Source organism: Mugil cephalus, chromosome 4 (assembly GCF_022458985.1).
Source record: "Mugil cephalus isolate CIBA_MC_2020 chromosome 4, CIBA_Mcephalus_1.1, whole genome shotgun sequence".
NCBI lineage: Eukaryota > Metazoa > Chordata > Actinopteri > Mugiliformes > Mugilidae > Mugil > Mugil cephalus.
Genome location: NC_061773.1, coordinates 27,788,411 through 27,812,146, shown reverse-complemented (window position 1 = coordinate 27,812,146; position 23,736 = coordinate 27,788,411). Strand labels below are relative to the sequence as shown.

The 23,736-nt window shown below is 41.9% G+C and overlaps 1 protein-coding gene across 9 annotated transcripts in view; it reads right to left on the bottom strand.

Moving 5' to 3' along the window:
- Positions 1-23,736, bottom strand: part of chl1b (cell adhesion molecule L1-like b) — an 81,036-nt gene that overhangs the window by 32,369 nt on the left and 24,931 nt on the right. For 5 of the 9 annotated variants that reach the window (XM_047583131.1, XM_047583130.1, XM_047583137.1 and 2 more), the window contains 9 exons: positions 11,885-12,084; positions 7,746-7,763; positions 6,166-6,274; positions 5,797-5,987; positions 5,108-5,230; positions 3,635-3,805; positions 3,361-3,387; positions 3,150-3,261; positions 1,795-1,976 (listed from right to left, as the gene is read on the bottom strand). In XM_047583131.1, the coding sequence (XP_047439087.1) occupies positions 1,795-1,976; positions 3,150-3,261; positions 3,361-3,387; positions 3,635-3,805; positions 5,108-5,230; positions 5,797-5,987; positions 6,166-6,274; positions 7,746-7,763; positions 11,885-11,984 (1,033 nt within the window). In that variant the 5' untranslated portion in view covers positions 11,985-12,084. Of the gene's footprint in view, positions 1-1,794; positions 1,977-3,149; positions 3,262-3,360; positions 3,388-3,634; positions 3,806-5,107; positions 5,231-5,796; positions 5,988-6,165; positions 6,275-7,745; positions 7,764-11,884; positions 12,085-22,180; positions 22,268-23,736 lie in introns of those variants that run through there. The other 4 variants (XM_047583132.1, XM_047583134.1, XM_047583133.1 and 1 more) reach the window with 4 other exon arrangements.

Genomic DNA, 23,736 nt, shown 5'->3' with positions numbered 1-23,736 from the left:
CAGTTTGTGAAACTCATATATATGATACATTAGAACAAGGAACCAGAAAAAGGACATCGCTCAAGAAAAAAAAAAAAAAATAGAAATTAATAACTGAAGATAAAATAATAAGTCAATACGTTGAAAGAGGAAAATAAATACATAAAATAAGCTAAAACATATAATATAAATGGAGGTGAAAGAGAAAAAATAAATAAGAGATGCCTAATGCTCTCAATACATCAAATCGACTCAGTTTAGGTCCAGAGAGGTGAGAGTATTAACATATGTGATGAGAGGCTGCCATCTTTTATAAAGAAATTGACTAACTGAGCCTCTAAAAGAATATTTAACTTTTTAAGGGTTTATGTCTGTCTTTTATTTTGTGATCATGTTTTGAAGTTTCTTGTTTTATTTTGTCAAGTTTCCTAGTTTCCTTCCTGTTGTGTGTGTCCTTGTACTTTGTCATGTCTGTCTGTGTCATGTTTTGTGTTTCCTGTTTTATTTTGTCAAGTTTCTGGATTTCCTGTCTTGTGCCTCTTTGTCTCTTGATTGTTAATTTGTCTCACCTGCTGTGATTGTCCTGATCTGTTTCACCTGTGTCTTGTCCTCTTGTGTATATATAGCCCTGCCTTTGCCTTTGCTCCTTGTCGTGTCATTTAATGTCTCCATGCCATGTTTTTCATGTCCTGTTCCATGTTTCCATGTCATGATTCTTTTGAGATGTGTGTTTTGGATTTATCTGCCATGTGCAGCGCTTTTTGTCAATTATTAAATGCTTTTTTGTTTGAACTTCCACCCTCATCCTTATTGTCCTGTGTTTGGGCCCTCACTACAACCTACACTCAGATCCACAGATCACAGATCCATCTGATTCTTGTCCGTTATTTTTTTTAATTTTTTTTATTTTCCCGGCTGTGATTGTGTCTCTAACCCAGTGGTCCCTCTGTGCATCTGTCAACCGTTACCTCCTTGTTGTCCGGTTGTTCCTTTTCTGATTAGTGTGTTTTCTCTTCTGATTGGAGAACACCTTTTGTTGGATGTGAACCGAACCTGCTCACCTCCCCTCCACAGCGCCTTTGTTCTCTTTTGTCGATCCTCATTAAACTGACTTTCAGTTGTCCGTCCTGCCTTTTCCTGACATTTGGGTCCTCTGCCTTCCTTCCTTCCTGCTCAATCTGTGACAGTCTTCTGACAACCAAGCCTGCTCCCGGTGGACCACACACATAGAACTCCTTTTGTGTGTTTGAGTTTCTATTTTTTTGTACTCTGTTGGTATTTTACTCTTTTTTTTCTTTCCTTTTTTTATCTTTTGTGTGCACCGTCCTTTGAACTGTGTGCTTCTCCAACACTGCAAATTTCTCCACTGGGGGATAAATAAAAGGTTGTCGTATCGTATTTGAAACCCAAATGAGTGAAACTGTAGTCCAAACTATGAATACAAATGAGTCTATCAGAGCTTTATTACCTGATCTTTCCTCCATTTCTGATCATGATTCAACGATGTGAAAGAGTCTCTACTTCAACCGAGAGTAAAACGCTACAGAATCAGAATAGAATATTAACACCCTCTTGTAATAATATCCCTTATGAAAGGCCCATTGTGCTTGTATTGCCTCTGTTCTCTGAGCTTGTACTTGTTAATAGTGAGTCAATTTACATTGTTTCACTGGAGTACCGCGTCATTAGAGCAGCTGCAGCTGTTAAGTGGAAGTGTAACTGTGAGTGAAGGTCAGTCTATTGTTCAAATGGCAGCTATTAAATAATTTAAAGTGAGTTGTAAGTGATAACGCCGGTGGGTCACGCTCTTCCTACCCTCCACTGTGACTGTGAAGTAGTGGACGGCCTCTCCGAGCCTGTTCTTGGCCTTGCACATGTACTTCCCCCCGTCCTCCTGCTCGGCTCTCGGCACGTACAGCAGTTTCCCGTGATTCTCCAGACTTGCTTTGGCAGGAAGTTGATGGCCTATCTTCTCCCATTCGACCTGCGGAGTTGGACTGACAGCGAACGAAAGGTTGAGTCTAGATATAGAAATGGGCCCCATACACCCATCAGGCATAACATTATGACCACCTTCCTAATACTGTCTACGTCAGGGGGTCAGCAACGATTTTCATGCCAAGGACCCCAAACTGATGGAGATTAAGAAGGGACCCCTACCTTCTATATGTGTTCTATGTTAAAAACAGCCTAGTGCTGTTCATAAATATACATTATTATTATTATCATATTGCATTCAATATTAAGCTATTCAAATAATAATATTAATAATTTCAAACGTGCAGCAATAGTCTGGCCGTGCAACTGCCATAAACAGCTGTCTCTCTCTTGGCCAATTGCAGAGGACCTGACAGAGTCAGTGTGTAATATGCGGCCTCGTGATTGGCTCAGCAGCTATAGAGGCGGGGCCTAATGTGTACAGGAGGCTTAGATTGATAGTCTGTGTGAGATGGTGCCTGTTGAGACAGCTCCTCTATCGATGAACGAGTGAAGCACTGACTAAAAGAAGACGTCTTCTGCATTCTCCATTTATAGCTTTATTAAAATATCTTAGATTCATGTTAATGTGTATTTAAAGAAATTTAAAATGTATAAAAAATGTCTAATCAACCAAAGATTTTGCGACCCGCCCCCCTGCAGTACCTCTGCGGATCCCCTAGGGGTCACAAAGGTCGACATGGGCCTTCTGAGGGTGCCCTGTGGCGTCTGGAAACAGGATGTTGTTAATGGAGAGGGGCCTTTAAGGGGAGGGGCCTCCGTGGATCATCCCACAGATACTTGATCAGTTTAGGATCCAGTGAATACGGAGGTCAGGTCAACACTTTGTGTTGCTCTTGATGTTTTTTTTTAGTTAAAGTGTTTTTGTGTGTGTGTCTGTGTCAGGCTGCATCCTGCTGGGGGTCATTGCTATGGGGGTGGGGGTGCCTGGTCTGGTCTAGATGGGTGCTACATGGCTAAATAATGAATGCCAGGTCCAAACGTTTCCCAACAGAACACTGAATTGTCATAAGATGGTTTACATGTTATTTCTTTCTCCTGTCAGTGGTCATAATGTTATGCCTCACCGGTGTACATCTAAAATGACAAATAAGTCAATTTTAATTAGATTTATGTTTAAAAAAACAAAAAACATTTTGGTTTGTTTTTGTAAATAAGGTAACGTTGCTCACAATCCTTCAGCAATACACTCCAACTCCAAGTCTTCTCCCTTCACCAGCCGTGTCTCTGATCTGACACCAGAGGGCGTCATAAGAGTGGGTCTTCTGTCCCGGATTGCATTAGCTAAAAAAAAAAAAAAAGTACAACAGAGACAGTACAGTAGACATGAGTGGCTTACACTCACACACACACAGAAATACACTCCAGGAACGTCAGACTTACCACCACCATCAGGGCTGTCACTTTTCTCTGAAATGGGGGTGGATGAGAACAAAAGAAAAGACAAAAATGAACACGAGGACAATGGGGACGCATCGTGACAAACATCACCAAAGATCAAAAAAACGCAAACATGAAAAACTAAAAGCAAAGAGATGCACGTAAACGAGGCGACGTGACACCGGGGGTGGCTTTTGAAGTGCTGCAAGCGAACGTCGGGTTTGACGAGTGATCTGAAAGCAAAGTGGGGAAGCGTCGGGGTTGAAGAGAGGCCTACTTGTCTTGACGATGACGGACATGGCGGTCTTCTGGACGATGGTCCGTATCCTCGGGAAGGCGGCGAAGCAGCAGTAGTCCCTCCGGCTGTCCCGCTCCACGGCGTGGGAAAAGTAAAGGTCTCCGTTCAAGCCCATGGAAACCCTCTCGTCCTGCTCGATGTGCTGGAGATCTGCACGAGGGAAGACGATGCTCATGAGTTCATGTGGATGAAAGTTAATTAATTAAAAGTACAAAGACAATTATCAAAAAACTTTACAGCTGTAGTTATTATTTCACATAAACTACTTCTTCACTTTTCAGACTTTAACAAAACTTTACATGTAAAAAAGCTATTTTTTTTTACATATTCATTCATTTTTACCCACATTTCACAGTATTTTTTACACTGAAAAAAGTTAATATAAGAACATGTCATTTTAAGCCTGCGACAATAACAATAAAACACAATGTTTGTCTCTTGACATGAATATATTATATTTTGAATTTATGTAGATTTGTCATTTTGATTTTTGTGGTCACTGACTTTCAGAATCTGTTCATATTAAAAAACAAATTTGTGGCTATTTGATTTTTATTTTAAAATGCAGAAATTGGTGTTTCAAGATTTGCTAAATATACCCTTTCTTGTACCTCATTAATAAACCAGACTTTATCACACAATGGACTTCCAAACCTCATGTGAAGCAAAGAAAGCCCTGATACTGCAGCCTCCATCTGCAGCAGTGAAATTCAATAATGCATTGATGCCTGAGCATAATGGAGCTGGATGCTTCCTCCGTGGCTGCGGTGGAGTGGCTTTATCTCCGTGGAGTGCCTGTTTGGCGCTATGTATCCTGTATCACATTGTTCAGCCCACATCACTGATAATACGACATACGATAACACGGGTGAAATATTTCAACGCGACGCTAATTACGCTCACATTTTCTGAGGAAAGAGCTTTCGGAATGAGTTTGAAATGACTGATCCGCCTTCGATGTGTGACGCTAATGAGGCCCATCATTTCTGTAAGCGTTCCTTTTTTTGTGTAATGTCTTTTTTAAAGGTGCACTGTCTCCCAGGTGTTTTGCACCGTGTGTACTGTCTGCACTGTTATTCTGTTGTCCATATAAGTCCCTTATATTGTTTTAAGTCCTATGTCTTCATGTAGCTTGACATGACAATAAAAAACAGTTTGACCCTAAATGCTTATGTTATATTTATAATAGAAATATGCTGTGCTGTCGTTAAAGCCAGAGGAGGTTACTATGGAGAAAGAATAACTCCTGATAATTGTCTTCTAATAAGTTACTCTTTATATAATAATCATGTTTATTTTGATGCAAAGTAAACCAATGATGTACAGATTCGATGTTGCTTCCAGACCTTTGGCCTGTAGCGTACAGCCGGGGTGAGAGGAAAACCTGCAACGTTAAAATGATTAATTGCACACACCGTTTCCAGTTCATCAGAAATGTTAGGTGCAGCTTACTGATAGTCATCCAGTAGATCTGCAGAGGAGGAATTCCTTTAGGCGGGTCACATTTTAAAGTGAAAGCCTGGCCCTCCTCCACCACCACAGGGTCAAGCGTCTCTTTAGGGAATTTAGGAACACCTGGAGAAACAAAACAGCAGAGCGAGGAAACAAACATGAGTGCGTGCAACACATGGCGCAGTCCTCGTCTTCTCCAGGAGATGGCACTAACATCATTGCTGAACTCCGTGTGAAGCATGTGTTTTCTGAACTCTGTTATCATTCAGCAGATTGAATCCACTTTTTGGCCGGCAGAAACAAAACAGACATCAGCACTGGTATCGTGTGTGTCACCACTGGTGAGCTTGAAACCCAGCCAAATTTCCTAAAGGCCCCCCTGCCGCGCAGAATTTCTGTGAGAATTTATGTGCTGGGCCTGGGAACAAGATGAAAAATGTAGCAGAGGAAATGATGGAGAGGCTAAATCACATCCAGTGCCTCTCTTGGTACAGAGCTATAGATGCGATGCTGCGAGGGGCGGAGCTCTCAGGAGCCTCAATGACTTTCTGCCACGTCCAATACAATGAAAAGCACACAGCGGAGAGGTGCAGTCATTATACCGGGTTGCCGGCCCTGAATCACGTTGAAAGCACTGTAACAGAGCACCCCACACACACACACAACAGATATGGAAGAAGGTTACTCACTGGGCACAATGAACTCAATCTCCTTGGATATGGCGGTCCCCAGTTTGTTTGAGGCGTAACAGCGATAGGTTCCCTGGTACTCTGTAAGGTTCCCATTATTGGGTATCACAAAGGTCCCAGAATTCTCTTCTTTCAACAGGCGGGGGTCTAGAAAGGGGTCGAATTCCTGGCCATTCTTTGTCCAAGTGAATCTACATAAAGAAAGCAGGCGCTGAAATGTCAAGACTTTCAGCTAAAAACTGTAGCATGCTCATTTTCAGAAACGCACAAAGACATTAAAGTGTTGTGCTGTTTGTTGTGGGTGTGTGTTTTAGCTGCCAACCACCTCCCCGTCCTCTCTACAGTAGCCATGGGACGCTCGGTACTCACTCTGGCTCGGGATTCCCTTTGGCTTCACACGTCATGGGGAAGCTGTCGTCGAAAGGGAACGCGATGAGAGAGCTGGGCGACTGAGCCGTGATGGTGGGCAGCTGCTCAACTGGGCAAACAAGAAACAAGCAAGCATGAAAATACACAAATGCATTCAGAAGTATGTGTCATGTGCAGACTACGGCAGAGGCTCCCAAACTTTGGGGCTCGTCACCAGCCATCATCACAGGTTTCGTAGCCTCAGAGAAGATACTTCCCAACCTACACCAAACGTTTATGAAATTATGCAATGGTGACAAACTCTACCGGTCAAAAGTTTTAGAACAGCATCAGTTTCCTCTGGTATAGTTGGTCAGAGCTTCATCCTACCCCAGAAGGGTGAAAGTAAAGCATCCTAGTGACACTTCTGCAACAAAATTTGGAGGAAAACTATTTGATTTGATTTTAGAAAGAAAGACTATGCCAAGTGTGTTCACATGTTAAACCAACCAAAGATGGTTACTCTGATGAGTCCAAAGTTTAGAATAGATTTTGGGTTATATCTTGATTTTTTTTAACGTCAGTTGTTTATTTGATCTATGCTTTCATTTCAGAGTGAAATGACACATTAAACTACACACATTTCAATAAATAAAAAGAAAGAAATATTGGAGTCTTCTAAAACTTTTGACCGGTCGTGTATATTTAATTGGAAAACAGCAAAAATTTAAAAGAAAAAGAAAATAAAAATAGGGTGACCTGAATTGAGTTTGAAACAATTTTGAGCCTCAGAGCCTCAAACTCTCAAAGTTTGAGTTTGACACATTTTTAGGTCTCAAAAAGAGGACGTCTGGTCACCCTAAAATGAAAAATAAAAAACTAACCACATGAAGGCTTTTGACCATAGACTGTATATAAATATGAACAACACCTCCCCACTTCTTTGCAGTAGCCAAACTGATGCTACTATTCTAGGGATAAGAGGGCAAAATGTTGAATTATATACGCTAAATGAACTAAAACTTATCAGAAAGATGGGTATGGATCAGTATTATATTAACTATCGTAAATGAGAGAAACCATCCTTGGAAAAAAAAATGTATTTACGTTTTAGTTTGTCCCATCCGCCAAAATGGAGGGGGTGGAGCTTATGACCTGCAGCCAGCCACCAGGGGGAGCTCTACATGCTCTCTATTTGCTGATACTTGTTGTGTCGTCCATCTTTATACAGTCTATGGCCTTGACCTCCTAATTGGGAACCACTGTATGATGTGTTATTGTTATTATGTGTCTATGTGCAGAGTTTTATCCCAGAACACAGCATCACACACACCTGAAACACATGTTGTTCATTTGTATTTAAACTGTTTTGTTCTGGCATAAAACTCTTCATTTCATCTCACATGGTCTTGAGAACAATGCTGTGACGTGTCATAAAATGAATAGAATTAGTATCATGATTTGACGTGAAGGGAAAAAGCAAACAAGCTAAAACACAAAGTATAATGGAGTCATGGATGATGACACGTTCAGGCTCAGAATCAACACACATGGCTTGTGAGTAAAGCTGCTGCAGCTACAGGGCGTCAAGGTGAACTTACTGTTTATGAGACTTAAAACTAGATAATCCGCGGCAGCAGGGTGAAAATAAACAGAGGAAACAGTCAGCAGTTTGGGAGTAAGCCCTTCTTGTCACAACTATTCTCTCCACACACAAAACACACAAAAAAAATAGCAATGCAAAAAAAAAAAAAAAAAAAAGACAACTGGAAGGACTTTCTGCCAGTGAGCCCAAACACATGCGTTTGCAGAAAACCTGTTTCTTTATCAGGCCCTTCAGAGATATTTCAGAATAATTCATAGGGAGAGGTTTGATACGCGTTTCCAAGGAAACAGCGTTCCATGCTCATCCAACACAAAGAGAACCTGATTCAAACAAGATAATAGCTGTAGATGCATTCAGTTCAAACAACATTTTATGACTCTTACGATTTATTTCCCTCTAAATTATTCAACGCTTCTTCTTATGAAAGCACTCGAAGGACAAGCTCTCGCTGGAGGAGCGTAGACAAGAGCACGAACGTTTAACCTGCTTCATGAATGATTTCCCTTGAGAAGCTTTGTGTTGTGTGTTAAATAGTAAATTGTCACTTTATTATGTCTGAATTCGACCGACATATGATTTACATTACATTTACTTTACATTCAGCTAACCTTATTGATAGAATATAGTTTTAAAGTAATTTTTAATCAGAATAAATAGAACATAATACCTCCTTTCTTATACTCTGGATATTTTTAATACAACACTAGTTCCATAGTTAGTACATATCCTAGCATTGTCCTGAAAACACACATACATGATGGAAGAAATGCTAACTATCATTAAAGCTGCTGTCATTAACATTTAGCCTCAACAGAAACGAGTTGTGAATGAAGCATTGACACATCAACACCTTTTACATCAAACTTATTTCCATGTTCCACACTCACAGGTCCTGTTTCTGGTCACCTGATTAGTGTCAAGTCCGACATTCGCAGTCTATTAGTTCTGGTTTTGGTCTCTACCAACCTTTAAAGGAAACATCTGGCGCGTTAGCTGCTGAACGCGCCGCTGTGTCGGCCCTGGGCAGGTAATATATCGTCAGGTTTTAAAGCTTTTTGTTTTACACAAAGCAGCTGCCGGCCGCATTCAAAAAGCAACATAATCCAGCTGCACAGCTAAACAATGTCACTTTAAAGCTCCCTGAAGCCAGGTGCAGACTCAGGTGACAGTTCTCTGAGAGTTTACCAGTGTTTGTGTGATCGATACGTGCTTCTAAAAGTCATTTCACACGTTGTTATGGAGAATTTAATGTAGCTATTTCAAGTTTACTTGTTTTCTCAAGCTCAGTGAATGTTACTTTATCTTGTTTTTATATAAAGATGACTCTTAAAATGACACATTCCTACATCTGCCCAGGTTTTAATCCATCTTTCAGCCAACACTAATACAGTCATTTGCAGCCGCGTTGCATTAACATTGAAAAACTTTGGAATGCACCGTAAAACATTACAGCCACGTTAAGTTATGTGAACTATTTTCATCTCTTAAACTCCAGTTTTCATGCCTCAATGATCAAGCTTTTGATACTGAACTCAAGTTCATAAGTTTACAGAACTTAATAGGGTGACCAGACTTGAGTTTGTGAAAAAGAGGACTCTTCTGTTTGAGGCTCTAGTAGAACAAAAGAAGTTTGAAATTGTCTCAAAGTTTGTCTTTTTGGGAGTTGGTGTCTATGGCTCATGACGGCCTCCACCTCACATCTTTCCATAGCTCTCTGTTCTTTTTCTGGAGTTTTTTTCCTATGTTTCTGGGGATCGACATTCTATCATGGCCTAGCCTGAACCCTTTTTACTATTTTTAGTTTCATCACCGTACGTTTAGAACTTTAAGGTGCTTGTTGTTATTGTGTCTGTCTTCTTCTGTGCCACTTACATCTGTTATTTGTGTTGTAGTCCATTCATAGGCCCCATAGCCAGCGCCTCAAGAACATTAAAACTACACTTCCCAGAAGGTGCGGCTTCTTTCAGCAGAGTGTGCACAGGTGCATTACATTCTGTTAATGACCAGTGAGGGATTGACCGTTTTTTTTTTTTAACCTGCCTGCTCATTGTATCATGAATGCTCCGATGAAGGTCTTGACTGATGACCGAAAAATAAAAATATTAAAGTGACACCACTGCACAAATTCAAGTTAAAGTCTCACAAAGAGGACACGGTCACCCTATAGTAAACTTTAAAACTTGTCAAGGTTGACTTTAATCACATTTCTGAGGTGGCAGGTAAACTTTTGTTTCTAAGTTTTAGTAACTTGAATAGTTTTACAGCACAGGGCTTCATCAGTGCATTAAAGCAACAGATGATAAAAAAACATGTCAATGCATCCCAACAGAAAACCACTATCTACCAGCATTTAAACAGAGAACATCCTGGTGGGGCTTTAGGACCACAGAACACCACAGTGATGTAGGTATTTGGTCTGTTGCAGTGAGCTGTGTTTGAGAGTTTGGTAGGTGGCCCCAGAAAAGAGCTCGGTAGATGCTAATCTCTATTCTCAGTGCAGTGACCAATTAACTCTGCTCTGGTGCTTGGTTTCGCATCAACTCCACTTGATTTTCATGGAAACAAATGGTTTTGGTTATTTGTGTTACTTTCACAATATTTGACCTGTAATTGGCATCATCTTTGCACTACGGTTTGTACTTTCTAAATCCAAAATGCTGCCACACACCAGCTTTCAGTCCTGACGATGCTCTAAAGTTTGTAGCTTCTGTCATGTTTTGGATCTACCTCACACGTGAGCTCGTCTCGCGATACCACAGCAAGATTTCTAACAAGCGGAAGCAGGAAATATTTAAACCTCCTGAGACCATGTGTCCCCATATGGGGACGTTACATTTTAGGTTTGCAACAGCTCATTCTGCTTCATTTAGTCCTGTTGTCCTCATAAGGAGACACTTTTGTCTGTAATGTACTGGAAGTGAAGGGTCAATACACTTTATGTTTGTTAACTTTTCTAGTTTGATATGACATGAAAATTTAATTCACCAGTACGCATTTGGGGACATTGGGATTTCATCGTTTCCAATTCTGCTTTAGAATTAAAATAAACAGTTTTATATTTTGGTTCAAATTGGTGACTTAAATTGTAATATACAGTGAAATAATCCCTGTGTCCACATGATTGTTTTTCAAAAACTACTTCCAGTTCAAAGATGATGCATTTTTTTTTATACTTCTTAGATCCTACTAATCCCACATACCTAAAGATCTTAATCTTATATTAAAGAAATTAAACATTACAAACAAATACTTGGGTCTCAGGTGGTTAAAAGAGCGATGCAAGGATTTTATGAATCTATATCATAACATCTTTCAAATGAAGATCTATTTGATTTGGAAAATGGATTTTTTTTTTTAACTCTGCCATCCTCAATACAAGTTATTAGGCCTTTAAGTTAATCAATCAGTCAATCAAACTTTATTTATCTGCAAATTTTCATACACAAAAGATGCAACACAAAGTGATTTACATTAAAAACAGCTTTTTAATCTTGTATTTAATGTGTGCGCTACTTATGGTGCAGATAAAATGCCGCTATCCGTCAGGTGGTTCTGTTTACCTTCTTCTTCTTCTGCTACTGGCTTTCTTGGATGTTTTTGTTCTGGGGTCATACGGCAGCGCAGCGGTTGTGTCGCATGCTCTCACGTGTTGTCCAGTTAAAGTCCAATTAAGGTGTATACATGGCAGAGAAACTCGATTTCCAATCATATTATCTGGGTGTATTAATTGGATAAACAGAACTCTGATTTTAATTGGAATAAAGTGTCTACATGCACTTAAGTTGTCCAGTTAAAGCCGGATTAAGGCAATAATTCATTTTTTTTTCACATGCATGTAAACGTACTGAGTGAAAAGAAAATGTCAAAAAGCTCAGTCCCTTTTCCCCTGTCTGATTGCTGGATTGGTTTCTCCTTGTGTGCTCCGCCCTCATTAGTTTCACCTGTGTCTTGTCACCACTCTGCCCAGGTATATGTAGCCGTGTCATTGCCTTTGGTCTGCTGTGTATCCTCTGTTCTACTGTGTTTCCCCTGTTCTGTGATGTCACCCACTTTGTCTCTTAAGTTTTAGTCTTAACGTTTTCATTAAGCACATTTTGTTTCCTACTGCCTCACCTGAAACCGAATTTCACTCACCTTCCAGTGGGATGTCGATGGCTGCACTCGTATGAAAGGCACAAGCACAGGCGACCACGGCCATCACGGCGGCCAGTCCCGGGCTCCTCTGCAACCTCATGGTTTTCCCCGCTGTGAGATCTCGGAAAGGTTTTCTCAAGAAACAGGCGTCGTGCTCCTCGCTCTCAGTTCATGTCTCTGGCGCGCTGAATCGGCAGTACCTGTGAAGGCAGCACAGACGGAGAAGGCCCCATGAATCCGTGAATCCACCCACGCGCTGGAAAACGCACGGCGAGGCAAACCCCAAACACGACAAATCCCCCGTGACTGGGAGCTTGACTGCTCTCTGCACAGCCAGGCATAACCGCACACTTTCATATGCATCAACTCTGGTGCTGGTTAAATTTTTTTTTTTTTTTTTTGCTGTGACAGAGGAAAATATTCACATTAAAGTCTCCTAACATCATCCTCCCCTGGGAATGCGATTGTTTTGTAGTCTGTGGAAGTGTGCAGCAGCAGACAGTCTCCTTTTCATGTGACAACGGAAATAAATAAATAAACCAACAAACGAGGGAGTCATGTGGATTTATTAATGCATGGCAGATGTTCAACATTACCGAAGGAGGAAAAAAAAAAGCAATTTAATGCAAACCGAGCTGAGATCGGAATCAACATCAAAATTACCATCAAACTAAGAATACCACTGAGCCGATTTAATCACTGCGCTGTTTTCATGTGTGCCTGCATGTTTCTGATAACAATGACTCAAAGAGATTAGGAGCGCAGCTACAGTTTTATCTACATGTTATTGCTGCAAACATTGCTGCGAGACAAAAAGAAAGAAAGAAAGCGTACGCAGTTAACAGTCAGACAGAGTAAGATGTCTGCAGTCGCACCGGCGTGCTGCAGAGAACAGAGCACTGGATCATTTTCCATCTAACAGAGCAGAGTGTGGATCGTAATGAGCACATGATCGGTTCCAGGGAGCAGAACCAGGGGAGGAGGATGGGAAGGAGCGATGTATGGGAATGTCTGGAGCCGGTGCTCTGTGAAAACCTCTGGGGGACCAGTTCATTAGTGGTCCTCGTGCTGGCTGTGACCCAGCTCAGCGGGGTCATGCTGGAGTAATTATCTCTTCTGCTAACATGGCCCATAATATCAAAAAAAAGGCAGATCACAAGAGTTTTGGGGTGAAAACATAACGCTGCTGGTCTACAGGGAACCTCAGGAGATGGTTAGGATTCAAGAGGCATTACAAGGATAAAGTCCGGTAATTGCGATTACTGTATTAGTATTGATAGCGAATCCAATTACTGTCAACGAAGGCGTGTGTGTTATGTTAAGTGCATGGTGACCAAAGATGTGAGCTGTACAGTAGGGCTGGTTCACTGGTTCATACATACACTGATTCAGACCCGACTATTTTCAGCGTAGTGCTTCTAAATTTACATGGTGCGACTGCACCACTAGCTGGGTTTACATGGAGCCATATATTCTGATTACAATCGGTTTAGAAGCGCAAACCAAATGAAAATGCTCCATATAAACACCTCAGTCAGAATAAACAGGCCCGAACCGGTAGGTAGAATATTCCTTTTCCCAGACCGATCAAAAGTCATGTCAACGGTTTCCTCTACCGGAGAGCTTGTTTTAAATAAAAACTCTGAAAGAACTAGACATTATCACACACTTAGATGGCAGAGAAAATAGAAATATCGAACTGTTTGAAAAGGTCCATCAAAAATGAATTTAAGCCGAGATAGACCGAAGTCTGGAACAAATTCAGAACACCTCAAAAACCTTGAAGCTCTTATAAGGCTTACACAAAAGGAAACACAAAAGTAGAAATGATCCCAAAAAACTTTCTGAATCAAGCTGATGCTTTAAGACAAAAATTGTAAGAACAATAGAAACTATGCTGACTAGATGAGAGATCAGTCACAGGATTATTTTTATTGGATTTAGATTATCCAGAAAGTTGTTTGCCAACCGCAATTCAAAAGAAGAAGAATGGGATGTTTTCATTGCATTTCTGTAAAACGCAGTGCTGCATGTAAACATCAGATCAGAATAGATCACCTCACATGTAAATTGATCTGAAACCTTCAATCGGAATGAGAAAAAACAGCTACTGAGAGGTGTGGTGAAGACGGAAATGTCCAAAAAATAAAGCGGCAGAACGAGAAAACTTGTGCCAAAAAAAGGTGCACTGTTGGTTGTTTGGGTTTTTACTTTAGGGTGACCAGACGTCCCCGATTTCTGGGGACAGTCCCCGATTTTAGCTTTTTGTGAATGACAAAAACGCACGCATACTTCAATTATTACGGTTGACATTACAGATACAGCAGTTTAAGTATGTTTAAATATGTCAAAATAAATGAAACCGTAATTGTCCTTTTTTCTTCATTTCATCTTGATAACATTTAATTTTTTGTTGTAAATGTCTCTGGATTTGCACAAAAATCAGTTTTACTACTAGTGTGGGATCATTCTACAATATTTACTCATCATCACAGTAAAATAGTCCGTCCTTAGTAAATCTACTGCATTAATTCCTCTCGCCCAGCCCGACTGTACAGCAACATGCTCAGCCAACTGTGCCTTGTCCTTAAAAGAGCTCAGCCCTCGCAGTGAGGCCGTCTCTCCTCAGCCGCTACGACAAATCCAATAGACACGGCTGAGGTCAAACTCCTGCTCAACAGATGTAATTGAATAATTGACCACAGAACAAACTAGTCGATTTCTTTCATACGACACGGGCCCCGTTTTCAGACCCAACGTGCACTCTGAACTTTTCACCCATGCCTCACAGTAATGGTATTAACTCAATAGCGGCCTCTCTGAACCAGCCGGTGACCTCCGCCCCCCCCACCTACACCCTCGCCAACAAGACTCAAGACACATATATTTATATATATATAATACATCCACCCCACTCAATCACAATCTGTGCCTATTGACTTTACTACTGGCCAAAGATTTGTGTGTCAGAGCTGTAAGTCATGCAGAGGAATGCCTCGGGCTGTCCTTTTGTTTCAGTCTTTCCCAGACATGGTGATTTATGTTCCTAAATGCAGATTAAAATCAAAAGGTAGAGGCTTTGCATTAATTGGCTTGTGCTTTCTTGGCAAGCTTGGCCTGGATAAGAGGAGGGGGGGTTACAATCCTCACAGGAGGGAGAATGTGCTCTCATTGTCTTATTGTGCTGGCCAAAAGTGCTTTAACACCACCTCAGATGGATTACACTTTGGTCAAACTGTGCTTGATCACTTGCCTTCTGATTTAATTCCTCCTTCCCTCGTTAAACATTTATTGGGAAACGACTCGGCCATCTGGCTGAGGGAGGTCCGCTCGGAGCTTAACTGCTGCGAGCGGTGATGTCTACATTGGGCTCACAGGGTACGGTGCCTGTTGAGGCCTATGTGATGCACGGAAAAGAGGGACCCTCTCCCTCTCCCCCTCCACCCACCAGCCCGCCAACTCACCCTCAAACCCGTCTGATTTACAGACCGCAGGCTGTTCTTAATCCCCGCCCCCTTTCAGGAGCGATCACACCAGCCTGAGATTGATGGAGCTGGCAGGAGGGTAAAAGCTGCTCGCTGTGGGAAGACCAGCGTGCACCCTAACCTTACTTAGCCAAAGCTCGGGGAGGGAGGGAGGGGGGACGCAAGTTCTTCAGCGGAGGCGGCTCACGGAGGGAAATGGGCCAAGTGGTGGACTGTGCCTCCCAACTTTAAAGCTCTCGCTTTCTTAGAGTGACAGATGTGGAGCACTTTCTGACTAACTTCCTCCTTGTAAACAAGGCGACCGAACAGTTTCGCATGTAGGACGCGTTTTCAAACAAAGACATCGTAACCTAATTTTATTGATCATCACTGACGGCTACGCCGCAGTGGAACCTCATTTTAACTCCCAGATGTTGAGCTTCATATTGAGCTAAAAAATGCATCAAAGGAAATAATCTGCATTTAATTTGACGATCAGATGTGTCCATCTGGTCTGTGAGTTTGGTTCTGTTTTTGTTTTGGGCGTGTGAGGACGTAACCTTCACAGGACTGTGTCTTTATTACCATTTTACCTGATTACTGTGTGGTTAATCAGAAATATAATTGGTAGGTCATTTTTCATTAGTTCAAAAAAATTGCACAAATGATTCATTTCATGATCATTTAATTTGTTATAGTCCTTTATTTATTTTATTTTTTTAGTATTAAACTGAATGTGAGATGTTGCCAGGGGCAGTTTCTCAGAGCCCAGACTGAAGCTGTGATTGGTTCACTCAGTAGTAGCGTGTTTCTGCTTTAGTATTTCCAGCTGCTTCTCCATCTCTGCAATTTTCGAGTTGATTCTTTTGGATCAATAAAGATGGAACACATGGAGGAAGAAAGTTCAACTGAGGAAGTTCGGAGATAATAAAATATTTCTGTGACTCGGTTTTCAGCAAATGTTTCAGTTTCAGTAGCTGTTGTTGTTGAAAGTGAAGCGGGAAGCAGAAGCAAAAGTGAACGGACTTGTAAGAAAACACAGCGCCAACTAGTGTTTGGCTGACTGAACAATGCACAAGAATAACTGAGTCACACCAGCATTGATTACACTACCAGTTTTACAAAACTTTAGCAAAATGGAAGAATAGACCAAAAAACAATTATCACGGAATCAATATATAACCCAAAACACATCCTAAACTTTGATGTCATCACAGTAACAGCCTTTGGCTGGTTTAACATCATTTAAAACACTTTAGATCACATTTCTAAAATGTGTTTTGTTGCAGAAGTTTCCCAGAAATGTGTGTTTTTCTTTCACTCTTCTGTCCAGTTCATCACACACCAGCTTCATGGGGTTAAAGTCTAGAAACTGGGCCATGGTCCACCCCATGCTGTTTTTATCCTGAGGTAGTTCTGGTAGAGCTTGGACTAAAGTTCTGAGTCATTATCTTGCTGTAGGATGAAGCTCTGACCAACTATACCAGAGGAGACTGATGCTGTTCTAAAACTTTTGACTGGTGTATGTGCGTCTATGTTCCACCGTATCCTAAAAGAGCCTTAAGTGCTCGAGCACTTCCTCCTTCTGTGCTGTATTGAACTGTGCTAATTCAATTGATACATTTAGTTTATTTAGGAGTCTTTGTCCCGTCTTGGCCGGGACAGGAGTTTGGCTCAGATTCGCGGTGCGAGTCTGTCTGTTTCAGACATCTGCAGCCAAGACACATTTAGAACCGTCTGATCCTGTGACGGCACAAACTGGGATAAAAGCAGCCTCTCTGCCAACATACATCTCGCTGCCTCGTTTTATCCACATCAGCTCTTTTCTTTTAACGTAACTGTAGATTTTTTATATCCTGCATACTCGCCCCCCGAGTCGGGCTTCACCTCAAGTCTCTTGTTAGCATGTTAATTCAAAGAATCTCTCAGCTTTTATTCACACTACGGTACTGTACCACTGTGCAGCTTGACTTTTACTCAAAGAAGAAACAATCCTGGCGCACCTCCACGAGTCAATTGGCAGACTGTTTGTTTCTCGACTCCTATAGTTCGGCCATCTGGTGTAGCTTAACACCCAAGCTTTAACCCATAAACAAACGTCCAGATATAGTATAGAAGAAAAAAAAAACAGGGGTTGCACACTGTAATGAGTGTTTCAAGGAAAAACAGCACACCAGCAAGCTGCTTCCTTGATCATTCCCCACACTTGTGTCTGTGTTGTTTAGTAACAGGGTGGAGTCCAAGCTCCAAGCCGTTCAAAGTTCACTACAGTAGACTGTTGAGTTGGCACCATCTGCTCCTTTTCTCGCACAAAGACAACAGGCAGAGAAGTGTGGGCCTTAATGTAGTTTAATGTGCAAGCCTGTAATAGGATTAAGCAGATCCTCGTCTTGTCAGGCTGGATTAAAATATTCCCTTTGCTAAAGACCTGAGACGGGCAGACAGCGGAGCCGCGCTCCCCTCTCACGGTCCTGATATCGCCCGCACGCTGATTCCCATTTGATCGCTCGAGAACAATTAAAGCGGCGGCCGAGATGATCAGCGCTAAGCGGCAATTGACTCGCGTTGCTTCTGATGTGCGTAATGAGCGCGACGTTTTATTCTGTCGACGTTTTGTTCTTTTTTTTTTTTTTTTATCCGATCAGTTGCTCATTTGGCTGCCAAATCCCACTGTCTAGCCTGCGAGTACAGATGACAAGTAGAAATGAAATTCAGAGTAGGGACCAAACATGTATATCATGGTATTTTTTTTTTTTTTGTTCAGTACATTGACTATTGGTTGAGTGAGGAACTGATGCAGTAGATTGATTAAGGATGGAATATTTTACTGGGATGATGAGTAAATATTGTAGAATAATCCCACACTAGTAGCAAAACAGACTTTTGTGTAAATCCAGAGACATTTACAACAAAAAATTCAATTTTGATTCATATTTAAACTGCTATGTCTGTGATATCAATAGCAGCATGACTGTCTACCGTAATATTTGTAATCTGCGCGCAACATTTTTTTCTCATTCATAAAAAGCTAAAATTGAGGACATTTTCACGGGCAGCCTTCAAAACGGGTACTGTCCCCAGAAATCGGGGACATCCATTCACCCTAAAAAAACAAACAAACAAACAAACAAACAACTGACACACCACCTTTTTTTTTGCACAAGTCTTCTCGTTCTGCCGCTTCATTTTTCAGACCTTTCCATCTTTACCACTCCTCACACTGACGCAGTATTCGCTGCATTTCTGAATTTGATACCGATTGTGTTGCAACCTTTGGCAGTGACAAACAGTATGCTAGTGGGAGCCCGGCCATGCAATTCATCTATTATTAAAATATCACTGAACAAAAAAAAAAAGGAAAAAAAAGAACAGAAACAAAACACAAAATGAGATTAGGAAGTGGGAGCAATAAAAGATAATGTGCTTGTCTAATTGAGATTTTGCTCGATTTCACTGCACTTCAGAAAGCATGACAGTTCAATTACCACACCATTAATATTTCAGGGGTCTGAAGGATTTCGCAGGCTGGAAAGGGAGGAGGGGTGGGGGGGTGGGGGGCAGCTCTTGGGTGTAGAGGAATGAGGCTCAGATGAGCCGTGGGGTTTGTGACCCCCGTGTTCTGTGTGAAGCTGATGAAGAACGACCTTCGTGACCCCGCGTGAACTCACATCACCATACAGGGAGGGAAGCAGCGCACACAACCCACAGGGGAGGGGTCCCTGTGCAGAGCCTCGTGTACTGTAGGTGCAGCGGGGCAGTCGTGTCACCAGCTGGCAGTGGACACGAGCGTGTTTGATCTAGATCATTTGGCAAAAGGGACGACAAACAACTGAAGAGCTCGTTAAACCACCAGAGGTTTCCGTCTTGTCATTAATGTGCGTTTTTCAGAAAGCTTTCTGTTCTTTTCTTCGCAAACAAAACAGCCCGTTCCCCGGCCTCTAATTAGCTGCTCTTTTGTGCATTTGAAAGCAATTTTTGTTATAATAGAGCTTATAATATTCACGTAAAAAACAAAAACCCTCTGTAGTATCTCCACATGTACAGGAGCAGCTAACCCTTCCGCTCCACATTATGACTTTTAATTAAAGTGTGTTGCATACGTTTAACGAAAACACTTAAACTGGTCACCAGAGCGTGTCACGCGACACGGTCATAAATCACGCTGTGAATGTGCGCCGACTAAAACCACACAACAGATGTCGAGAGTCCTCGCTCTGGACCTGCTAACACGTTTAAAGCAAAGCAAAAGGTTTTTCCGAAAGTGCACTGCACCTGTCTGCATCACGGCTTACAGCTTCTTCGTCTTTTTCCATTTTCCCTCTGATGTGAAGTCTTTGAAGTCTCACAGGACCGTGTGCGCCCCCCACCACCACATGCCCTGCCCTGCCCAGGACAATAATCACATTAGCGTGTGATCCTCGCTGAGTAACCGGCAGAGAGATGAATTCGCAAGTTGGGCCGAGGGGACCGGAATATTATTCTGAGTGAACTAACACGGCGTGATTCTCTCCACTTTCATTCACTCCGTCTGACTGATGCTGGCAATTTCCCCAGACGAAACTGGGCCGCGGCGTGACATGATCGATGGCTGTTATATCCCCAATCCTCACCTCCATCAAACCCCGCAGCAATTTATTTCTGCCAACAGCTGAGAATTTCTGATGTCCCTACAGTATCTGGGAAGCCGTGTTTTTTTATTTATTTATTTTTTTTGCAGAAAACTCTCTGCCTCTTCGTCCCGTCTTTAATCCCTCCGGGTGCCTCATATACATATAGCCAAGGTGATAAGAGAGAGGAAATGAGAGGTTTTCTGCTCGCTGTTAGAGTGGAGCATCTGGACAGTGTTAGTCCGGGTAAGCTGTTTGACACAGCTGTCGGATATGTGGCCCAGTTCCTGTCCCTCTCCATCACTTGGCAGGGTCGAGCTGAGGTTTTGTTGAGACAAATCGAACGCAACGAGCTCAAGATCGGGGCGGAATCGCAGCACTGGTTCCAAAAAAATAATAAAGAAGTCAGCGAATCTATTGCTGAACATTTAAGGCATCAGCAGCAAATGTCAAATAAATATCTTGAACTTGTTTCCAAATGATTCTCAACGCAAAACCACCTCAGACGTTACGAAGAGACGGAACGTTTTGACGTTTTTTTCAATTTTCTACTTCGAAAACTCGCAACACTTCCATTTCATCAGGGAGCTGCTTCTCTTCTCTAAAGGCACTGAACCAAGAGAAGCACTATTTCTGAACGGATGGCTCAGCAAATGTCATCACAGGCGATTGTTCTGAGTCCGTTTGATGTGAATTAGCCTTGGCAGGAAGCAAAAGACCGAATGAACTTCAGTGAACGTGCATGCAGTCTATGTTTGTTTAGGGCTGGCTGTGGAAATCATCCTGACATCCTGCACTGTTTGGGTGCAAGGCTTCTTTAAGTTAAGACGGTGACCTGTGAAGCCTGAAAACAAGACCGAAGAGTCGCTGTAATTATATGAAATACGGTCACACTGATTTAAGATGTGACGCTAAAGATGATTCATGAACTGATACAGGCAATATAATTTAGTCTTTCTTACTGAGTAATATGAGTATTGGATTATTGGTTTAGTCAATAGACCTTTTCACGGTTTGTAAACAATGTGACGTTATTTGAGGGGCGGAGCTTAACTGGAGGCAAAACATCTCAAACACCATAGCCTGTCACAGGCTGTAGCATATTTGAACTGACTCTATTGGCAAGAATGGACGAGGAAAAAGCATATTTTAGAGAATATACTAATACACTCACTCTCCCAGACCGTGGGGGTTATTTTAAAAAGTTGACTCTGACTGATGGGACTATATTAACAACCCCTACACTCTCAGTCACTGGATGGACGATTTGACCAAAGGACACTGAGGGGACAAAGTCTGATCTGTCTTTATCAAATGAAGCCTCTCCAACAAAGATATTACAAGAAGTAAGTGGAACCACTGTGGAGGGTAACATAGTGAATGCACCTCCTGCTTAGACACACCTGACACATACAACTAACATTCATTTAGCTAGCGGTTAGCATTAATTAGCATTAATATGTAACAATAATAAATAATGGTTAACCTGATTTCAGTCACAATTTAGTCTATCCAGGCTGAAACTGATGATGCATTACATATTAATCTGACCTCATATGAAGTGGCCAGGCTGTTGTTGATTGTCTCACTTCAATCGTTTCTTTTTATCGCAAACAAAAACAAAACAATAAATTGCATATGAATCTCCAAATCCTACAGATGGTAGTTGTAGCGTGTCACAGCATACTGCACCTCCCATGAATTTTGTTGTGCTGATTAAAGGGATTATAGTGATAATAGCCTCATCCTAATCATGTATTTATCAGACACTGCAGCAAACAAGACAAGAACTTAAACATTTATTTATATAACCACAACTATATGAACCTCAACACAGAATACAAGGCATTTATGATGAGAAGAACAGAAGAGGAGAGGACAGGGCCAGTTTATAGTAGTTCTTAATGATTAAACAATAGTTTTTTAATGGTCTTATTATTTTACTAGCTCGGCTGTATAGTAAATAAGGCCACTACCTCAATATACTTCAGAGTTTGGGCCTTCACCTCTCTGCGGTCTACGCTACACAGCTCAAGTGCCACATTAAAGACGATCAGAATCTGAAAAGAGCAAGAAAGCGACTCCATTTAGTGGCGTTTCTTCTCTTCTGGGACTATTTTAAAATGTAAATCACATGCCGGTCATTTTGTCTTTTGTAGAAAACAAGTCGCCTCCTGAGCAAACACGAAGCCAAACAGCTCACATACGACGTACGTGATACTTACGAAACGTGATTTCATTCTCAGCTCTGGACCCCATGACTGACTGGGGTAACACATCCTTCCCAGGTACAAAAAAAAAAGAGATCCAGAGTTTTGATTTCTGCTGATCCAGATCTATGTTGTGTGACACGTTCTGGAGATGAACAGAAGCACTGTAGTCACATATGTTGCCAAAAGCCTGCAGCTTGGCAAAGGCGCTCATTAAGCCTCTGACAATCATTCGCACAAAGCCCCATCTAAAGGCTATTCACCGGGTGTGTACAAAGGAGAGTGGAGGAATGCAAGTTCCATGTTGTCTGGCCCCCGCCACTACCCTCCCGCCCCTACTCCGACTCGGCGTCATGAAAGACGTCTGCTGCACCTGAAGGCTCGCCGAAAAGCGTTTATTTGCAATGATAAGCCTGAGAAAAACATAAAAGGTACACCGGTTGTGAGCACAGATTACCCGCTGTGAGGAAATCTGTTGAGTTTTGCTCCTGCTACAATCTTCTTCTGTCAGCCGCTGACAATCTCCTTAATTGCTAATACCGTTGAAGACTGTCACAAAGCATTAGTCCGGCATTGTCGTGGGTTCGCTCCTCTGACTGTTAGCGCACATTTGTGTTAAAATAAAACCTAGATGGCGTCTGAATGCAAAAGGACTGTTCCACATTGGTGAACAGGAAACCCACTACATGACCATTCTCGAGTGGTGGCTGGGTGACATGTCAAGGGGGGGGGGTGCTGAGACTGTCGATAAGAGCCTTCCACCAGCACAACACACACACACACACACACACACACACACACACACACACACACACACACAAAAAGAAAAGGCAGTCTTTCTCCCACGACACACGAGGGGGAAGGGAGGAAACGACCCTCAGTCTGGATGATGTATGGTGTGGACCGTAGTCAGACACTTGGGTTTTAACGGGGAGAAAGGCGGAAAATGAAAAGGGGGAGGAGGGTCACGCTTGAATTATGCTGATGTGGGTCGTAACCGCGGTGAGAAGCCAACCAGAGCCGCGGAGCAACTTGCGGCCGCGGATGACAAGGTTGTTATCACTCGGGCCTCGCAAAATGCTGACAGCGGGGAAAAATGAGATGGACAAAATAGTAATTCAGCGGTGGCTCGTAGGATGTCGTTAGCCTAATAGCATAATTGCCTAAGTCATATTTGAAGAAGAAATGCAATTTTTAGCAAACACATTGGTATTTTCATTGATATTGTAACAAAAATTGTAGCAATTATGCTATTTGGCTAATGTAGGGCTGGACGGTATGACAAAACATGGTATTTTGTTTTGGTTCTCAAGAGTTTGAGAGAGAAATTAATGACTAAGGATGGACTATTTTACCGTGATGATGAGTAAATACTGTACAATAATCTCATACTAGTAGTAGAAGAGATTAGCATGGCCCCGTGTGAGAGATAAAAAAATAAAAAAATAATTAAATGTTATCAAGATGAAATGAAGAAGCAGGGACAATTACTGTTTAATTTATTTTGACATATTTATTCATATTTAAACTGCTACAAACGGCTACCGTAATAAATGTAGTCTGCGCGCAAC